This window comes from Bos mutus, chromosome 11, assembly GCF_027580195.1.
Source record: "Bos mutus isolate GX-2022 chromosome 11, NWIPB_WYAK_1.1, whole genome shotgun sequence".
Classification (NCBI taxonomy): domain Eukaryota; kingdom Metazoa; phylum Chordata; class Mammalia; order Artiodactyla; family Bovidae; genus Bos; species Bos mutus.
The window spans coordinates 38,868,403-38,885,380 of record NC_091627.1 but is presented as its reverse complement, the minus strand read 5'-3'; the positions used below and the strand labels follow the sequence as shown (position 1 = coordinate 38,885,380).

At 43.8% G+C, this 16,978-nt stretch overlaps 1 protein-coding gene across 15 annotated transcripts in view; it reads right to left on the bottom strand.

The window, feature by feature from the left end:
• AAK1 (AP2 associated kinase 1) overlaps nt 1–16,978 on the bottom strand; it is a 170,141-nt gene that overhangs the window by 69,645 nt on the left and 83,518 nt on the right. For all 15 annotated transcript variants that reach the window (XM_070379341.1, XM_070379342.1, XM_070379329.1 and 12 more), the window contains exons 4-5: nt 7,634–7,742; nt 6,030–6,172 (exon numbers count right to left, since the gene is read on the bottom strand). In XM_070379341.1, the coding sequence (XP_070235442.1) occupies nt 6,030–6,172; nt 7,634–7,742 (252 nt within the window). The remainder of the gene's footprint in view (nt 1–6,029; nt 6,173–7,633; nt 7,743–16,978) is intronic.

The following is a 16,978-nucleotide window of genomic DNA, read 5'->3' as shown; positions in this document are numbered from 1 at the left end:
GCAGAAAGGAGACGATGAGGGCAGGTACGACTCTGCAAGTGTGAGATGACCAGGGCTGAGAGGGATTCAATGAGGAAGGTCGACAACCAATTGGAAGTTCATACACCAGCTTCCAGAAGCTTCAGAGAAACTGCGTGGTGACTTTGTTTTTGGCCAGGTCCTTTAGGAAGTCAGGTGAATGCTGGTTACCTTCGCTCACAACCTCCCATCTAGAAGCTTGTTGAGCGTTCAAGCTACTGACCTTATTCCGCAATCAGCCTGAGAGGATTATTAAAGCTGTCACTCCCGAACTCTGCTCAGAGCTTCAGCTAAAATGTCTAGAAAGCCACCTCCTTCTGACCTCTTCATCTTGGTATTATCCCAAACAAAACAGCATCCAGGCATTCAGCCACAGAGTTTATTACCACTAGAAATTGTGGAGCACTAGGTGAATGCAGGTTTTCCAACCTGTGATTCAAAAATAGGACAAGAATCTTCATGCTACTGTACTTCATGAGATCCAAAACCTCTTTTCTGACAGATGAGGAGACATTCATGACTTTTTCAACCTAGAATGTACTTACTAAGTCTTATTCCTTTTATCCCCCTTCTTAAAAGCTTGGGCAAACGGCATGGTAAAATATAGCAAAAACCAAACAAACAGAAACCACACTGAGGGTCAAAAGCCTTGGCCTTTGTTCTGATTTGATCAATGAGTTTGCTGTGCAGGTCACAGCCTTTCTGAGCAGAGGATTCCCTGTTGGTAAAAGGAAAGCGCTGACTTACGTGACCTTCCCAGGAACATAATTCTATTATTTGCAATGAAGACCTCTGTCAGTCCTCAGAGAGACAATTTTAAAAAAGGGAGGAAATAATGAAAACGTAAAATAATGTATTTGAGGAGAAACATTCAGTAAAGACTAGAACTTCTGTTTTGGTTATTTTTCAGAACATATGCTGCTTAAGGACAGGGACTGCTGTCAGCTTATTTCCTCTCCGGAATTTGAAAGAAAGACCAAAAAAAAAGAAAGAAAGAAAGACCACACACGTGGTGGGCAGGGCAAGAGGGGCCTTCTGAGTTCCCCACAGGTGGCACTGGCTCAGCACCCTCATCCACAGCTGGCCTGGTCTGTGCTCCTTCCTGTGTCCCACGGACTTATTCCCAAGGGCGCCTCCTTATCATGTGGTAACTCGGGTCACACAGAAACAAGAGAGACCAGCCACGGGCACGTTCTCTGACCAAGAGGAGAACAAAGAATTTCTTGGCTCTGGCCACCGCTAGGACCTTGCTGGCTGGTACCAGCCATGATAGGGAGCGCAAAGAGGCCGAGGCCTTGTGACGCAATGACAGAGCCAGGGCAGCAGGAGGTCCAGGGGACTTCTCACTCCCGCCTAGCAAGCTGGCACTGCAGCAGGCAGATGTGACTGCCCGCCAAGCACACAGCAGTAGAAATCAACAGAATCTAATAGGCCAGCAAAAGCGTCCAGATGGCACCTAGATTTGGGGAGTTTGGGAAAGCATTAAAAAAAAAACACAAAAAGACAGGTAGGAGTCAATGACTAAAATCAACAGCAACAGGACTCCTCTAGACCAATCACAGGGGCCCCTGTGTACGTTTTGTTTCCAAGGTCAAGGAGAAGAGGAAACAAAGTCTCCCGAACCACAAGTGGCAAACCAGTGGCATACCCGGTAGTCTTCAGTACTGACTGAACACAATTACTGTGCTCCTAGACTGGAGTGACGGGTGACGGAGGGGCAAGGGCCAGGGCCTAAGGCAGGCTGGGAAGACAGTGAAGCAGCCACTCACTCATGGCCCGGCCTCACCCTCAGAGCCCAGTGTGCTCCCAGGTCCTCTGCTCAGACATCTCACAGGCTGCTCAGAGCAGTCAGGAAAGAGTCTGGGCTCTGGCTGCTTGAGACCAACCACCTACTGTGTCCCCAGGTAAGATGCTGAACTCTGCCTCAGGTTCCCGTCATGGGCAACCTTCTCCGCCACCTCAGAGCAGCACCACGGGGCACTAGTATGCTGGCCACACAGAAATTGGGCAGGTGCTATTTATGGGTGTGGAGTGATGATCATTTAGGCCTTGTTTAGTCCAATAAATGTTGGAAAAGTGACAATGAAGGAAGACTTTGTTTAAAACGTACGAGTAGCACTCTCTAAAACAAGGCTCTGTAGCCCCCTTGGCCTCTTCCTTGCTCTCACCTCCCTGGGTGTCTGCTCAGAATTTTCTGAGCCAAGGATGTGCCTGAGCACTGATGCGCATGTTCTCCTTTAGCCCCACCCAGGCCCTAACAAGGCTGGTGCTGTTGTCTCTGCTGCACAGACAAGGAAGCTGAGGCTCTGAGGCCAAGTGATGGGAGGAACAACCCAGGAGCCTGAGGGTCTAGGAGAACACGAGGTCAGGGAAAAGTCACAAAGGAGTCAAAGACTACAGGGAGGAGAGCAAGACGGGGATGGAAACAGGAGGAGAACAAGTCGGAGATGGAAACACGTCCTGTGCATCTGGAAATATGAAGGATGCTTATTACTCACAGAGCTTACAACTCAGTTGGTACCAGTTACATGGCTACAGAACCAGAGTTCTCATATGAAATCGAACCCCATCTGACATGGAGGGGTGGAATGGGACTCTGGAGGGACCCAAGCTCATACAGGTCACAGAAGTAGTGTTGATACAGCCAGGCCATACTTCTCCAACCCTTTTCTTGGCCCCTCATAAACTGTTCTTCAAGATAAGTGGCAGGGACAAAGATCAGGTCCTAAAATGTTGGTACCCCTGCTACTGCTAAGTCGCTTCAGTCATGTCCGACTCTGTGTGACCCCATAGACGGCTGCCCACTAGGCTCCCCCATCCCTGGGATTCTCCAGGCAAGAATACTGGAGTGGGTTGCCATTTCCTTCTCCAATGCATGAAAGTGAAAACTGAAAGTGAAGTCGCTCAGTCATGTCCGACTCTTAGCAACCCCATGGACTGCAGCCTACGAGGCTTCTCCGTCCATGGGATTTTCCAGGCAAGAGTACTGGAGTGGGGTGCCATTGCCTTCTCTGAAAATATTGGTACCATTGCTTATTTTGAAATATACACTAACAGGCCCAAGAATTTCACTCAATGTTAAAACAACTAGGAAAAAAGTGTCATCACCTGAAACTAACACAACACTGTAAATCAAGTGTATTTAAAAAAAAAGGAGTGTCATTACATTCTTAGAGAAGTGGCCTACAGTCACTCTGGCCTGCTTTGTAACCAGCCAGGTACCAGGCCCTTACCCACCTCCTCATCTTCAAACACCTTCTTGTTCCCTCCCCTCGGCAGTCCTTAGGCCCTGCTCTCTGCCTGAAATACTCTTCAGCCTCTCTGTGACCACCCATATCCCACCAGTCTTTCAAAATTCAACATTTCCAGAATATCCCAATCACCACTGCCAGATCTCATTATCTGACCACATACTAAGAGACTTTGTATTTCACTTCTTTAAGTTTCAGTTCCAAATATTTCACTTATATGCTCTCACCAATACTTTTACATTATGAGCGAAGGCACCATGTTGTATCTGCACTGTCCTCACAGAATTATGTTTTGTATGATGTGAGGCTCACAATATTCACAGATGTATACTTGTTCTGTCAGAAAAGGGGCTGACTGTGAGCTGAGGTGCACCGGAGAAGGCTGTCTTAGGCATTTGGAGACTTTGCACTCAATAGGACAGAAAAATAAAATAGGGCAAAATCATGAGCTAGTGTGAAGAAACTGGAACCTTGTAAGTTGCTGGCAGGATGTAAAATAGTGCAGTTCCTTTGGAAAATAGGCTGGCAGTTCCTCAAAAAGTTAGAGTATCCACTGCTACTGCTAAGTCACTTCAGTCGTGTCCGACTCTACTTGACCCCATAGACGGAAGCCCACCAGGCTTCCCCGTCCCTGGGATTCTCCAGACAAGAACACTGGAGTGGGTTGCCATTTCCTTCTCCAATGCATGAAAGTGAAAAGTGAAAGTGAAGTCGCTCAGTCGTGTCCGACCCTCAGCAACCCCATGGACTGCAGCCTTCCAGGCTCCTCCATCCATGGGACTTTTCGGGCAAGAGTACTGGAGTGGGGTGCCATTGCCTTCTCTGAGAGTATCCATATGACCCAGCAATTCCTCTCCAAGGTGTGTACCCAAGAGAACTGAAACTATGCGCTCACGTGAAACCTAGTACATGAATGTTCACAACAGCCTGAGTCACAATAGCTATAGCAGAAACAACTCAGATGTCCACTAACTGAGGAATTAACAAAATGTGATATGTCCGCACAATGGGATGTTGTCACAAGAAGAATGCAGTACTGACATATGCTACAACATACATGAACCTGGAAAACACTGCTTGTGAAAGAGGTCACATACCATACAAGCCCATTTAGGTGAAATGTCTGGAATAAGCAACAGAAAGTAGACTGGTGGTTGGCAGGGCTAAGGGAAGAATAAGAAGTGACCCCTAATGGGTACAGGCTTTTGGGGGTGGTGGTGATGAAACTTTTGATGAAGCTTTTGTGGGTGGTGGTGAGGGGAGATGAAATTTTCTGGAATTAGACAACGGTAATGGTTGCACACCCTTGTAAATATACTAAAACCCACCAACATGTACATTCTAAAGGAGTAAATTTTATGGTATGTGAATTATACCTTAATTAAACTAAAAACCATCCTCATAACAGAAAAGCTAGTATGCTATTGTGATCCTCAAACTTTGAAATATACAAAAACCAACTGGGGTGCCTAAGATAAAAACTCCCAGGCTTCCCTGGTACCATCACAAACACTGTGGCCCGGAAGATTCAGTGGGGACCCAGCAGCCCGCATTTAACAAGCATGGGAGGGGATGATGATGTCAATGTTAGCCATGAAGCATGTTTCAGGAAACATAAGTATAATCAAAAGAAATTGCAATTTAGAATCAGAAGAGCTGGATTCAAATTCTGGTACTCCTCCTTCCCAGTTATACGACCTTAGTTAAGTCACATAACCTCTCTGCTCCTAAGTTTCACTGACCATAAAATGTTAACAAGACAGTCTCTCACCCAAGAGACAGTGTGCATGCAGTGTCAGAGTACACGGCACACAGTCAGTGCTCCAAAGATGCTAGTGAACCCTGACCAGGTGCCAATTCCATTCAACAAACGTCATCAAGTGATACAGTCTGAAAGGTCCAGTGCAAGGGAACAGTAATTCAGTTCAGTCACTCAGTCATGTCCGACTCTTTGCGACCCCATGAATTGCAGCACGCCAGGCCTCCCTGTCCATCACCAACTCCTGGAGTTCACCCAAACTCACGTGCATCGAGTTGGTGATGCCATCCAGCCATCTCATCCTCTGGCGTCCCCTTCTCCTCCTGCCCCCAATCCCTCCCAGCATCAGAGTCTTTTCTTAGCAGGACAAAATTTTTAAATTATCAATTAATGGATTTTACAAAATATAAAATAGACTTTAAAGACTAGGCACTGCTGTTTACAAACTTTAAATTAGCATATTACTACTCTTCATGACTCTAAAACAGTGAATTTTGGAGTTTATTAGGAAAAATAACAAAGATGTGTTCAGGCATTTGGCAATTATAAAGAACTTCTGAAAGCTACTTAATAATAAAATTGATACTATATTGAACTGTATGAGCATGCATGCTAAGCTGCTTCACTTGGGTCTGACTCTTTGTCACCCTATGGACCGTAGCCCCTCAGGCTCCTCTGTCCATGGGATTCTCTAGGCAAGAGTACTGAAGTGGGTTGCCATGTCCTCCTCCAGGGATCATCCCTCCACCCAGGGACCCAACTTGCATCTCTTATGTCTCCTGCATTGGCAGGCAGGTTCTTTACCACAAGTACCACTTGGGAAGCTCTATTATACTGTACTGTTCTGCTATTTTTTTCTCTGTGCTTTCTCTCCCCAAGCAGAATGTCAACTCATAATTTGGTACCAAGCCTGACGCTTTTCCCATACCCTCATAACATTTACCCCACTCCTGGAGCAGGTAGAAAATACTCTGTAAGAAAGCTTCAGGGTGATCTGTTACCTTCAGGTCACGGTGGATAATAGGAGTTTTGCACTGATGCAGGCGGGCGACAGCTTCACAGGTGTCACAAAATATCTGGAGTACTTCATTTTCTGTAAAACCTGTTTGCAGGCGCTGGTTCATTAGGTTGACCACTTGGCCTCCTGAAAGGGGTGCAGAGCAGAGGAAAGGTAATAAACATTCAGCCCCTTCACTTATTCAAGAGAATGAATGGCTGTCCACAGAGGAGCAATCTGGATTCGGCTAATTACTGGCTGAGCCAGGATTAAACCCCAGTATCTTGATTCCCAGCCTGCGACCTGTTTTCTACTGCTTCAAAACAGTTTCTTCATTTTATAAAGCAGTTCAGATGTGAGCTGCCCTCATTCTGTCTTCAAGATTAGCAGCAGAACTGACAACATGGTCCTGGCTCTGGTTGCCTGGTTATACTGTCCCTGTTGTGCATCAGATGGGGCCACAGGTTCAACTTGCTGTACCTTTTAGTAAGAATCAGATTGCACAATAGACCCCAGGAGGAGGAAGAAGACAGTTTGATAGCCTGTACTTTAGGAACAGCTTGGTCTCTCTGGCTTTACTGCCTGCTGCCTGGCCTGCAGAAATGCTACATCAACACTTAACGCCTAGGACTGAAAGACTGATGACCTCGCTTAGAAAATTACCCAGCTCCCTGGATTCTCCTACTACCTCATCTGTGAACATTTAACTGTCCAAAAAGGAATGGCCAGGAGGAAACAATGCGGTACTATTTTATAAAGTCAGGCTAACAGCTGTTACAGTAAAGGCTGGAATTATTGGTTAACATCATGTTTTTAGGATTAGCAACATATTTAATTTATGGACAGTGTCTTGAAAGGCAAGGACAATGTTAGTGGAACCAAGGGTGATTACAAAACTGGGCACCAAACAGTGAAAAAGCGACCCAAGAATGTAAGTGGCAGCTGCTAAGACCCAAAAAGCTGAACCTCCAAACAACAGCTGTATGAAATACAGTCAACTCTGAATACATTCATGCTCCAGCCTGGGTTTCCCAAGATAAATACTGCTCAAAATGCTAAGCTTTCAACTACTTAACTACTGTTAACAGCAGCATGATTTGAATGGAGCCTTATTGGCAATCCAAACTGGAGCAAGAAGAGGAGGGTCATTTCCATTAGACAAAAAGGATTCTTTCCCTCCCAATGCAAGGATGGTGGTGTGGGTGGAGAAGAGAACACACGAGTGAGGGAAGCTGAATTGTTTCTTTAGTCCATCTGGAGTCGGGTCTTTATTATGTGCCTTCATCATTTGCTTTAAAGCATCACAAAGAACACATTCATTCTCATCCTCATACATCCACATTCACGTACAAGCACCAAACCTCCCAAAACCTAACAAAATTAGAGTTCTGTATTATCCACCAGTATTTGTGCCACTGATCTTTGACATTGTAAGACTAACCAAGAAGTCACAGGAGGCTCTGTCTCTCTCAGCCTCTTTGTCTTCCCATCCTTAAAACCAGAACAACATACATTAGAGTACAGTTCCTGTTAACTGCAATGACCCCACCCCCTTGACAATCAAAGTCCTAGAGAAATGAAAGCGTACAATCTGGCTCATGTACTTACCCCTGCAGAAGTCCATCAGGATGAGAACTTCCCACACATCACCGCTACTCACACTATTGATACTGGAGTCAATGTAACCCACGATGTTCTTATGCCCCGACAGGTCCCTCTGTAAAGAGTTGAGAAATAAATGATTCGTTACAGACACCAATAGAGACAGAACGAGCCAGGTTTTTCCATTAGCACAGACAACTTAAATACACAGACCAACATTGACAGTGAGCAGAGGTCAGACTAAGAAACAGGGTCAAGAGAACATTTCCACTGGTCTCTGAGAGTCATGGCCATATCTTCAATAGCAATTCTACAATCCAACTAAACCATAATGCTCTCCTGAGTTCAGTTCAGTTGCTCAGTCTTGTCTGACTCTTTGAGACCCCAGGGACCTCAGCATGCCAGGCCTCCCTGTCCATCACCAACTCCCAGAGTTTACTCAAACTCATGTCCATTGAGTTGGTGATCCCATTCAGCCGTCTCATCTTCTGTCATCTTCTTCTCCTCCTGCCTTCAATCTTTCCCAGCATCAGGGTCTTTTCCAATGAGTCAGTTCTTCACATCACATAGCCAAAGTATTGGAGTTTCAGCTTCAGCATCAGTCCTTCCAATGAATATTCAGGACTGATTTCCTTTAGGATGGACTAGTTGGATCTCCTTGCAGTCCAAGGAACTCTCAAGAGTTTCCTCCAAAACCACAGTTCAAAAGCATCAATTCTTCAGTGCTCAGCTTTCTTTATGGTCCAACTCTCACATCCATACATGACTACTGGAAAAACAACAGCCTTGATTAGATGGACCTTCGTTGGCAAAGTAATGCCTCTGCTTTTAATATGCTGTCTAGGTTGGTCATAACTTTCCTTCCAAGGAGTAAGCGTCTTTTGATTTCATGGCTGCAGTCACCATCTGCAGTGATTTTGGAGCTCAACATTCTCTTGAACTAGATTCTAAAACCAAATGGTCACAGGCTGCCTACTTGCTCAGGGCATCAGTCTTCCCTATAAGCCAGAAGCGAAGACTCTCATCTCTAGAAACACTGCAGAGGGGCTTAGAGGAGAGCACAGTACAAACTATTTAAATATGTGAATTTTTAATTCAGAAAAATGAAACTGATCATTTTTTTCCCCGGTTGTAAGAACAACAAGTGAATTCAATTTGACTTTCAAACTATTCATACTGTTTTTCTCTCTTTAGGAAATATACGAAAAGAATAACTGCTTTTTAAAGTTTTGGAGGGACTACAATGGCAAGCATTTTGCTCACAATTAAGCCTTTCAAGCCAACCAACTGGGATAGAAGATGGGTTGTTTCCAGCTCTCTGGTTAGAACAGCATATCTCAGGGCTGCTCGTGGAATTAATGTTTCAACGAGTACATATTGAGCACTTCTCATGTTTCAGGACCCATTCAGGCACTGGAAGTTGCCTCATCCCTTGGTATGGTTACTTCAATATCCATAGAGGCAAACCTTCCTGAAAATGATGTTCAAAATCCAAGGTCAGTGAGCAAAAACTGAGCAAGCTGGGTAATAGAATTTATGCACAAATACAAAGTAAGGCCCTATTTTTAAACTAGTTTTAATAAATTGTTTTACTTCTGTTTAATAAATATACATGGGAGGGAGGAGGCGAGAAACATGTGGTTCTGTAAGAGTTACCACAAATTTGGCAATTAGAACCATGAGAATAGTAACCCCCACCACACTGACTGGAGACCTCAGCTGTTCCAAGTGATAAAGTCTCTTTTAACGGGAAAGTACATACCAAAACAAGAGGAGGCTTCACAGTATCAAACTAACACACCTGAACTCTGAGCATACAAATGAAAATTTCTTAGCACTTTCCTTGGAGTGAAGGAGTAAGAATGACTACTGCCTCAGAAAGGTAGAGCAAAGGTAGAAATGGGTCCGCTTCTACTGGCAATGGGGAAATCACTGGAGATCTAGACAAGAACAGTTTCGGAGAAGGAATAAAATGAAAGAACAATGGAGCTGGACTTGCAAAGAACAGGAGTGGCGTACGTAGAACCAGTGACTAAGGATGACTCTTACCGAACATTTTGAGCCGAAAAGGAGCAGCACTGAGGGAAAGGAAAGGGTGGGAGAGGACTGAGCACTGGAGAGTGGCAGGAGCCAGGAGAGACAAGCTTTAAGATACAGAAGAGGATGGGGATAACTGATGCAACAAGGTCCTCTGAGTAGAAAGGGTCAGGATTAGGAACACTGTTAAAGGAACTGGTCTTTCAAAGGCATTTCTTTCCTGGCAAACAGGAAGGAAATAAGGATGGATATGCATATTGGTTTAAGGCTGAGGGAAAAAGGGAATTTGAGGGAGTTCAGATCCATTGTTCCGTTTTGGGGTAGAATGCAAGATTATCTTCCAAGCGTTAGGGAATGAGAAAGAAGCCTGATGAGAGAAATAAAAGGATTCGAGCAACTGCTCTGGATAATTGACAAGGGAGATGATGAGACAGAAAAGCAGCCGCTAAAACTGAAGTTTCTCTAAACAGAAAGTGATTTCAGGGCTCATGTTTTAGAGGACTGTGCTTCTCCCTGCTTCTCAGTCTTATCAACTCTTCTAGAACTTGTTTCCATTTACACAGTGCTAGAAGTAGGAACATGTAGACAGAATTTCTTTGAAACTAAAATGGAGCAGAAGATCCTGTTCTCCAAATGTTCACAGAAAGGAATGAAAGACTAATGTTTCTGTATTTAACTGTTTGGGAAAATAAAAATTAGCAAAGTCGCCTCTGAGTTTCTCTCACCCCAAGAGGAATAATTAAGAATCTGGAAGGAAAATAAAAAGCAACTGATAGAGCCAAGAGGAGGTCAAGAGCTATTAGAGGACACACACTGGATAATCAGTATCTGTAGATGGCATCTCAGAACAGTATGCCACGACGCTGGATGATTGGTCCAAGGCCAAATTCCCGTTCACCATGTCTTCTGCAAAGATCTAGAGATACGTTCAAGTAGAAAAGACCATCTCTTTGGAGGGAGACGATGGCATTTTACTTTTAATGGCTTGGAGTCCAGGAACATCTCAGATTTTAGAGTAAAATGTCACTGGTTTGTATGTGATAGAGAAGATCTGTTTGATTGGCTGGGAAATGTAGAAAAAGGTCAAGAGGAAATCTTACTACAAGTTGAGATAGGCTCACATTTAGGGTCCAAGTGACAGCACTTCTCAACAGCAACAGGTGAGAGGATATCCAAGCTTTCCCTGGCTTGAGTTAAAAGACCAGCCCCACACTTACAGGAGAGATCTGGGCTGGAACCCACAGGGGAGGCACCTCAGTTACTACCTGTTTACTCAGGAAAAGGCAAGGTATAGGAAGATGCTCTGATGTCCTTGGTTACAACTATTATTTGGAGTATTGAGATAAAAGTCTACTTGCTAAGTCAAAATCTGATTTTCAGGGAGTGGTGAATGTTCGGCTAAACTCTGATCAGCTTATATATTACATTAAATCATGGAAGCGGTGATAAGTCTAACGACACTGTATTGTCATTCTAAACTATTTTTATTTATTTATTTGGCTGCATCGGGTCTTAGTTGTTGCACTCTGATCTTTGTTGTGTTATGTGTCCCATCTTTCACGGCCACACAAAGACACTCTAGTTGTGGCAAGCAGGCTCAGCAGTCGCAGTGCATGGGCTCAGCTGCTCCATGGTATGTGGGATCTTAGTTCCCCGACCAACAATCAAACCTGTGTCCCCTGCATTGGAAGGCAGATTCGTAACCACTGGACCACCAGGGAAGTCCCTAAACTTTAAATTAACATTAAACCACACTGATAAACATTATTAGAAGACCTACTTTATTGAATATGTTAGGGGAAGCACACTGACTGAAACCGCCCACCCTGGCCAGGCCCTTTAGTAACCATTCACATGAGTTGTTTTATGACAGGAGATCCTGGTAAAGAATACGGAACTAATAAGCCACCACCAAGTGGAAGAGTTCGGGAAAGGTCAAAAGGAGACACCACATGTCCGTCCACTTCCCAGAATCCCTCTCGCTAGCATCCATCTTGGCTGGGTGATGCGTGCGCCACCAGGAAAGACTCTGAATTAGAATAACTGGCCAAAGACAACCCGGAAACCAATCCATCACCATAAAACCCGAGACTGCGAGCCACGTGGCAGAGCAGTTCTCCTGGGTTCCCTTACCCTACTGCTCTCCACCCGGGTGTCCTTTCCTAATAAAATCTCTTGCTTTGTCAGTACATGTGTCTCCTCGGACAATTCATTTCCGAGTGTTAGACACGAGCCCAGTTTCAGCCCCTGGAAGGGGTCCCCCTTCCTGCAACAAATAGATATTTAAAGTATTTGTAGTTAACTTAGTAACTTTCATAGTTAAATGCTTGAAGTGATGACAAACTTTTTTCATAAACACACACAAACACTACCATTGGAAAATAAGGCCTTCTACCGGATCCTACAGAGGATCAGAAACTTTATCTGTGGTCCTAATTAATGGTCATTCATTGGAAGGGCTGATGCTGAAGCTGAAACTCCAAAACTTTGGCCACCTGATGCGAAGAACTGACTCATTTGAAAAGACCCTGATACTGGGAAAGATTGAAGGCAGGAGGAGAAGGGGACAACAGAGGAAAAGATGGCTGGATGGCATCACCGACTCGATGGACATGAGTGTGAGCAAGCTCCGGGAGCTGGTGATGGATAGGGAAGCCTGACGTGCTGCAGTCCATGAGGACACAAAAAGTGGGACACGACTGAGTGACTGAACTGAATTAATGGTGCTTGTAACGCAGAACAGCATTCTATCCCGAGCTTCAAATTTTCTGCAGCAGGAAATTCCTACTAAGAATCTTAAAGCCTTACAAGAGAACAGAGGCCTCAATTCCTAAGTACATCTATAAAAACCTTCATTTTTATGTTCAAGAAAACAAAGAAGACAGCATTCTAAGTAGCATATCAATATGTCACTCACCTCAAAATAGTCAAGTGAGTATGGTATGTAACTAACTCCCTTATGTATCTTTTGCTCAGACCACTCTTCCTTGGAACATCAGCATGACAAATTCCTGCAAATTCCTGATGCTGATAGTGCTTGCATTTGCATACAATAAGCTTCCAAAGAGGTGTATTTACCCAAATAGTCAACGATTTCTTATTTTATGACACAGCACTATTGCTGCCAACTTCTAGCATTGCACTGTGATTTCACAAACAGTTTGAACCAAAGTTAGCTTCTTTCCCAAAGTTGCTTTGTAAAAGTCTTCTGTCTTACTATTCCTCTCCCACTCCTCTTCTCTATAACTCTAAATTTTCTCTGTACCTATTCTCTAAAACTCTAAATTTCCTTTATAACTATAATTCACAAGCAAACAAAAACTATCAAATCCGGTGCAATAGTGAAAAGAAACGCTTTGAGATCTAGACTAGCGCTGGAGTTTCTACTGAAGGCTGTCGTATCTGAGGCCCTTGTGGATTTCTACCACATGAGTCCCAGATATAATCCTGCCTACACTTACATTTATGCTCCCTTTTCCAAGTCTTACTCGTTAACTAATCCTGTATTTACAGAACAGATCTTTAAAGTCACTTAGAGTCTGATTCTAGAGTCATGCTGCTCAGACTTTAATGAGCAAGTGAATTACTTGGGGGCTGGGGGGTGGGGTGGGGTAGGGTTGGGGGGCTTCTGTTTGAAAACAGATCCTAATCCAGTAGCTTTGGGATAGAGCCTAGGGTGTTTCTGGTCAGTGGCACCTAAAGTGCCAAAGATCTAGGGCAGTACTCCTCAAAATGTGGTCCAAAACATTTTCTGAGTAGAAACAAGTTCATAAGGAGATAAGAAGCTTGCTCCAGGACATAAATCAATCTGCTCACTAAGATGACTTTCTTTTCCTAGTGAGACTCCACCCATGAGGGAAGCAGTTCATTGATTTATGTTCTAGGACAAGATCTTCGTGAAGCATACATTGATCGACAACTGATTTTTGACAATGATGCCAAGACTCAGTGAGGAAGAGAACAGTGTTTTTCACAAACTGGTGCTGGGACAACTGACCATCTATATGCAAAAGAATGAAGTTGGATACCTACCTCACACCATAAACCTCACAACTCCTCAAAATGGAACTAAGGAGAACCGTGCAGGGCATGTTCCCCCAAGTATAAAACCAAGCAGTTAATGATTAGGACAATAGAGTCACAGACTCAGTGTCTGATGCACACTCCTGAGTTGTTTTATAAATACTATAACTGCAACCAGAGGAAAAAAAAACTAACTGCATGATGAACCAGACTGTGTCCATGACATAAGCTGCTCCATCTTGAGCAGCACTGAATCTATGTTTAGCACAATTCCAAGAACAGGCCTCAAGAGAATGGGATTAACATCATTGCTTGTAACAATCTGAATCATTCTGGGCATTAAAGTAATTGTAGCTTGCTCTGCCTGTCTACATAAGTAGGCAACTAAAACTGTCAGCAAAGAAATGCTGATATCTTCCACTCTGAGAATATGGTTCCCTATGTCAATTTCTTCTACAAAGAAGTTATAGAAGATGGACCTTTGCCCCTGCTGCTGCTGCTGCTAAGTCACTTCGGTCGTGTCCGACTCTGTGAGACCCCAGAGACAGCAACCCACCAGGTTCCCCCCTCCCTTGGATTCTCCAGGCAAGAACACTGGAGTGGGTTTGCCCCTAATTCCACAGAAATGGAATGACGTTGCACCGTAGGGAACTGAGGGCAGCTCTTTTGCTTCTTTCCGGTTTGCTCATTTCTCTTTCCCTCCAACTTTGAAATAAACTAATTAACCTGTTGATTCTTTTCCCAGATTAAAAAAAAAAAAAAAAGAATTAAGTAGTTAAAGAATGACTAGCTCTCTATCCCCAACAGCCCCCTTAGCAGTCTTGCTCGCAGATCACATGGCAAGATAACATGTGAAGAGTCAGCAGCCTGCATACAATGGAGAAAGATGCAGAACCCAACCTCCTGCCTTAATGATTCACTGAGATTCTCCCTTCTTCCCCCACCTTCCATCTCCTGCTTTATGAACTGTCATGGTTGACCAGAACCTTCAGAGTTGGTCTCAGGACATATTCTCCCCAGACTGGCCACCTTCTCCTGAGACTGTCAGCTTTTCTGATTAAAGCACTTTGCTTTTCTTCTTTGAAAATACTTATTTATTTGGCTGTGCCGGGTCTTAGTTGCAGCATGCAGGCTCTTTTAGTTGAGGCATGGGGATCTAGGCATGTTTGATCCCAGGGATCAAACCCGGGACTCTTTCACTGGGTGTACAGTCTTAGCCACTGGACCACCAGGGAAGTCCTTAAAACACCTTTCCTTTCTATTGACACTTGCTTCTCAATTATTTGCTTTTGAGCATCGAGCAGCCAAACCTGAATTTAGTAACAAAAGTGGACCACAAATCTAAAAAATTCCTCAAAGAAAATACATGTGCAAATCTTCATGATGTTGGGTTAGTCAGTGATTCTTAGATTTTGACATCTAAAGCATAAGCAATCAAAGAAAAAACAGATAAACTTCATTTCATCAAAATTAAAAACTTTTGTGCTTCAAAGGATACTATCAAGAAAGTAAAAAGACAGTGCAAAGAATGGAATAAAAACTTGCAAATCATTCATCTGATAAGGGTGCCAGTTCAGTTCAATTCAGTCACTCAGTCATGTCCGACTCTTTGCTACCCCATGAACTGCAGCACGCCAGGCCTCCCTGTCCATCACCAACTCCCGGAGTTCACTCAAACTCATGTCCATCGAGCCGGTGATGCCATCCAGCCATCTCATCTTCTGTCATCCCCTTCTCCTCCTGCCCCCAGTCCCTCCCAGCATCAGAGTCTTTTCCAATGAGTCAGCTCTTCGCATGAGGTGGCCAAAGTACTGGAGTTTCAGCTTTAGCATCATTCCTTCCAAAGAAATCCCAGGGCTAATCTCCTTTAGAATGAACTGGTTGGATCTCCTTGCAGTCCAAGGGACTCTCAAGAGTCTTCTCCAACACCACAGTTCAAAAGCATCAATTATCTGGTGCTCAGCTTTCTTCACAGTCCAACTCTCACATTCATACATGACCACTGGAAAAACCATAGCCTTGACTAGATGGACCTTTGTTGGCAAAGTAATGTCTCTGCTTTTTAATATGCTATCTAGGTTGGTCATAACTTTCCTTCCAAGGAGTAAGTGTCTTTTAATTTCATGGCTGCAATCACCATCTACAGTGATTTTGGAGCCCCCAAAAAAATAAAGTCTGACACTGTTTCCACTGTTTCCCCATCTATTTCCCATGAAGTGATGGGACCAGGTGCCATTATTTTAGTCTTCTGAATGTTGAGCTTTAAGCCAACTTTTTCACTCTCCTCTTTCACTTTCATCAAGAGGCTTTTTAGTTCCTCTTCACTTTCTGCCATAAGGGTGGTGTCATCTGCATATCTGAGGTTATTGGTATTTCTCCCAGAAATCTTGATTCCAGCTTGTGCTTCTTCCAGCCCAGTGATTCCCATGATGTACTCTGCATAGAAGTTAAATAAGCAGGGTGACAATATACAGCCTTGACGTACTCCTTTTCCTATTTGGAACCAGTCTGTTGTTCCATGTTCTAACTGTTCTAACATGTTCTAACAGTTCTAACTGTTGCTTCCTGACCTGCATATAGGTTTCTCAAGAGGCAGGTCAGGCGGTCTGGTATTCCCATCTCTTGAAGAATTTTCCACAGTTTATTGTGATCCACACAGTCAAAGGCTTTGGCATAGTCAATAAATCAGAAATAGATGTTTTTCTGGAACTCTCTTGCTTTTCCATGATCCAGCGGATGTTGGCAATTTGATCTCTGGTTCCTCTGCCTTTTCTAAAACCAGCTTGAACATCAAGAAGTTCACAGTTCACATATTGCTGAAGCCTGACTTGGAGAATTTTGAGCATTACTTTACTAGCATGTGAGATGAGTGCAATTGTGCGGTAGTTTGAGCATTCTTTGGCATTGCCTTTCTTTGGGATTGGAATGAAAACTGACCTTTTCCAGTCCTGTGGCCACTGCTGAGTTTTCCACATTTGCTGGCATATTGAGTGCAGCACTTTCACAGCATCATCTTTCAGGATTTGAAATAGCTCCAATGGAATTCCATCACCTCCATTAGCTTTGTTCATAGGGATGCTTTCTAAGGCCCACTGGACTTCACATTCCAGGATGTCTGGCTAAGGGTCTAGTATCCATTTTATACAGATGACTCTTATCAAAGAGCATATGATAAGAACAAGGAAAGATGCTAAACACCATTAATTACTAGGAAAATGCAAAGCAAAATTATAAGATTATCACTTCATAACAACTAGAATGGCTGTAATAAAACACAGAAACAATAAAAAG